Below are 3361 nucleotides of genomic sequence, written 5' to 3' on the forward strand. Positions count from 1 at the left end.
GTTACTTTTCCCAAACGGTAATCCTTCCGAAAAGTCGTTACTTTTCCCAAAGGACACAATGTTCTGGAAAAAAAAGAAGGGTCTGAACAAATTTTTCTGAACAGACGCGTTCCTTGCTGCAAATGGCTATAAATAAGAGGTCTTTTTCGTTTTTTAAAACACTGAAAATTTTTTCTCTCTGCATACATTTTCTTACATAAATAAAATTGTCGATCGACTGAGTCTGTGTGTGCTCTTGTTGCTGTTCTTGCGTTCGCTGAAGTTATTGAAGTTTGAGGTACCGCTACTTCTCTAACAGGTTAATCCATTTTATCTTGGGAGGAATTAATCTGTAACCTCGGGTACAGTGAGGGGATTAAATTTCTTAAGGAAACACAGTGGTTTCTGTGGACTTGGATTAAAACATTCTGTCTATTTCATCTATTTTCTGTTTTTGTATTTTTGACTAACCTGAATACAAGAGATAACAAATATTAGTTAAACTCAAAAATAAATCAATCCATCAAACTCTGTGCAATTGTAAATTTCATGGGGTGCCCTTTTTCGTGGTTACCTAAATGATGGATTTAAACGATACGATATAATAGAACTTAAGTAACAATCAAAACAAATATCGTATTTAGACTAAAAATACAATACAATGGGTAACAACCATCCAAGCTTACAAGCCTTTTTTATCACTATTGTGAAAACAAAATAGGAAGAAGATAATAATGGAAGATGGAAATGAACATACCTTTGGAATAATTTGAAGTTGAAACTCATAATTTCCCAAGTTCTCTTAGCACTATTCTCTACAGAAGAGCTGCAATCGTCTATTTTGATCAATTTTTGTGTCATTATATCTCCAATACTCCCCGGAATCTCCTCTAGTTCATACAACCGATCCAGTAATAGCTGCTCAAGCATAGGAAAATTATCACTACCAACTTCCCACCTTTCCAGATCTGCTTCACAAATTAATAGATATTTTAATTTGCGAAACACAACATCTTCATCTACTTTCCAATCTGTTCCAGAAAATGCATACTCCCCTTTGATCACCTCAAGATTAGGTAAATTAGCCAGCAAATTCACAACTTCCCATGGTACATAAGTACCTAACAATATCAATTTCTTGATATTAGGACTTAATTTCTTGATTTTACAAGACAAAATATCTACAGAGAAAATGTTCACGTCAATGTTCTCCAGCTTTATGACTAGCGTCTCCAGCTCCTCTAGAAAAATTAGAAAATCAAGAATTGCAGGCCACTCAGGTTGATCAGAATCATCTATAAACTATAGCTTTTTTAGATTGGGAGTTCTTCTTATGATTTCCACAATAAAAGGAGAGTTATAGAGATAAAGATTTTGCAAGTTATTGAGAAACAAAGGATTTTCTGCCTCAAGAGGATTAGATATATTAGCTATGAGGAAACTCTCTTGGTCTGTTGATACCGATATTTCTTTAATGAATTATGGTCTGTAGATTTCTCAATTTGTCTAGTGAAAGAGCTTCCTCAATTCTTGCAGCAACATATCTCAAATGTACAAGCTCAGGTATTACACTAGAGAAATCTAACCAAACTGTTAATACGTCCAACACCTTAAGCAACTTGAACTCTGAAAAAATGGAACAAATCCCTTCTGGAAAATCGGAGTACTGAAAATATTGCATTGAAATAAAGGTACGAGCTATACTTGTTATACCATTGCTATGCATTGGAGGATAAACTTGCTTCTGTTCAAGTTTAGACAGAAGGATCACTCGCCGTTGATCATCTATGGCTTCTAATAAGAACATGGGAACATTCCCATTCATGATATGCACAACATTTTCAGTATGAGCTTCACTTAGGCATAGTTGCCGAAGAAGATCGTGAATTTTGCAACTTCTCATCCTTCCATTAGCACTTTGTCTACCAATCAAAATTAGACTTCTATCAATCAACTCTTGTAGATACTCCTCTGCCACCACTTCTAATCTTTTATTGTTTCTTGCCTTTACGAATTGCTCAGCAATCCATAGCCTAATCAACCTGGAAACATTAATCTCTCTGTCTTCTGGAAAACCTCCAACATAGAGAAAACAAGCCTTCAATTATTGGGGCAAGTAGTTGTAGCTCAAAGAAAGAATTGATTGGCATCGTTTGGACACCGTACCAAAGAACGAGTTCAGATTTTCCTCAACCCTCTTCCATTTTTACTACAAGTCCAGCAATGACAACCACCGAGAGAGGTAATCCTTGACATTGCTGTACAATATGCTTCCCTGTTTCTTCTAGGTGAGGTGGACAAGGGTCTTTTTTGAATAATTTTTCGGTGAATAGATTCCAACTATCATTAAGACTTAGAAAAGACTTAATATGAGGTGGAAAATCAGGATAACTGACACAATCAGCAACATACTTGAACCGAGTGGTTAATAGAATTCGGCTTCTATTGTCATCATTTGAAAATGTTCTTTGCATTTGGTCCCATGCCTCAGTACTCCAAATATCATCTATGACAGTTAGAAATCTCCTACCCTTCAGACCTCTATACACAATCTCCATTAGTTCATCATCGCTCGTTTCTTGCTTGCTTCCAGTAATTGAAGAGACAAGTTCAAGAAGCATTTGTCTCTCATTGTATTCTTGAGAGATAGTGACCCATGCTTGTTTATCAAATCGAGAACGAATGTATGAATCATCATAAACTTTTCTGGCAAGAGTTGTCTTACCTATACCGCCCATACCAAAAATTGGTATGACAATTAACTTCTTCGTTTGGGCAGTGAGGCGATCAAGTATGGTGTTGAAGTCATCCCCCATCCCAACAATAGTATTTTCCTCAATTGTACATTTTTCTAGTGAAGAGCAAATTCTTGCTAATTCTGCAGATTTGCTTCCATGGTTGTTAAACTCGATCAGCATCACCTCTTTGTTGAGAAAATAAACTTGTTGTTCCACTTTCAACAATTCTTCATAAAAGGATGTACAAGCCTTTTGCCGCATGTCCTTGCGATCTGCTAGAATGATGCTTCTTAGACTTGAATCAATTCTATCTTTCTCTTTGTATACTACATTTATGATCCTCTTTTCGACAACCTTGAAATTGAAACTCAATAAATTAATTATTAGTAAAAAAAATTCATAAGATCAGTATGATTTAGATAAGAGTTTCAATATCCTTTGTTGTATCGTCAAGGAAAACTTGCAGAGCAGAAAGATTTTGATAGAGAGATTGAACATGTTGTTGTATACAACTTACACAAACCAAAGATTGATTAGGTTTCAAGAGTTGTTCCAATGTGTACATAAGTGAAGAAAGAACAGTGTTAAAGACTGACAAAAGTCCCACATCAGTAGTTAATGAGATGGGTGGATTCCTTATAAGG

At 35.5% G+C, this 3361-nt stretch overlaps 1 protein-coding gene across 1 annotated transcript; it reads right to left on the reverse strand.

The window, feature by feature from the left end:
• Window positions 1–416: 416 nt before the first annotated feature.
• On the reverse strand, window positions 417–2453 carry LOC125851730 (putative late blight resistance protein homolog R1A-10). Its single transcript, XM_049531479.1, has 4 exons — window positions 2193–2453; window positions 1693–2077; window positions 737–1220; window positions 417–450 (listed from the first exon to the last, which is right to left on the reverse strand). Exons 1-4 carry the CDS (start codon window positions 2451–2453, stop codon window positions 417–419), a joined length of 1164 nt encoding a protein of 387 aa, XP_049387436.1.
• Between the last annotated feature and the right edge of the window lie 908 nt (window positions 2454–3361).

Source organism: Solanum stenotomum, unplaced genomic scaffold (genome assembly GCF_019186545.1).
Source record: "Solanum stenotomum isolate F172 unplaced genomic scaffold, ASM1918654v1 scaffold29099, whole genome shotgun sequence".
Lineage (NCBI taxonomy): Eukaryota > Viridiplantae > Streptophyta > Magnoliopsida > Solanales > Solanaceae > Solanum > Solanum stenotomum.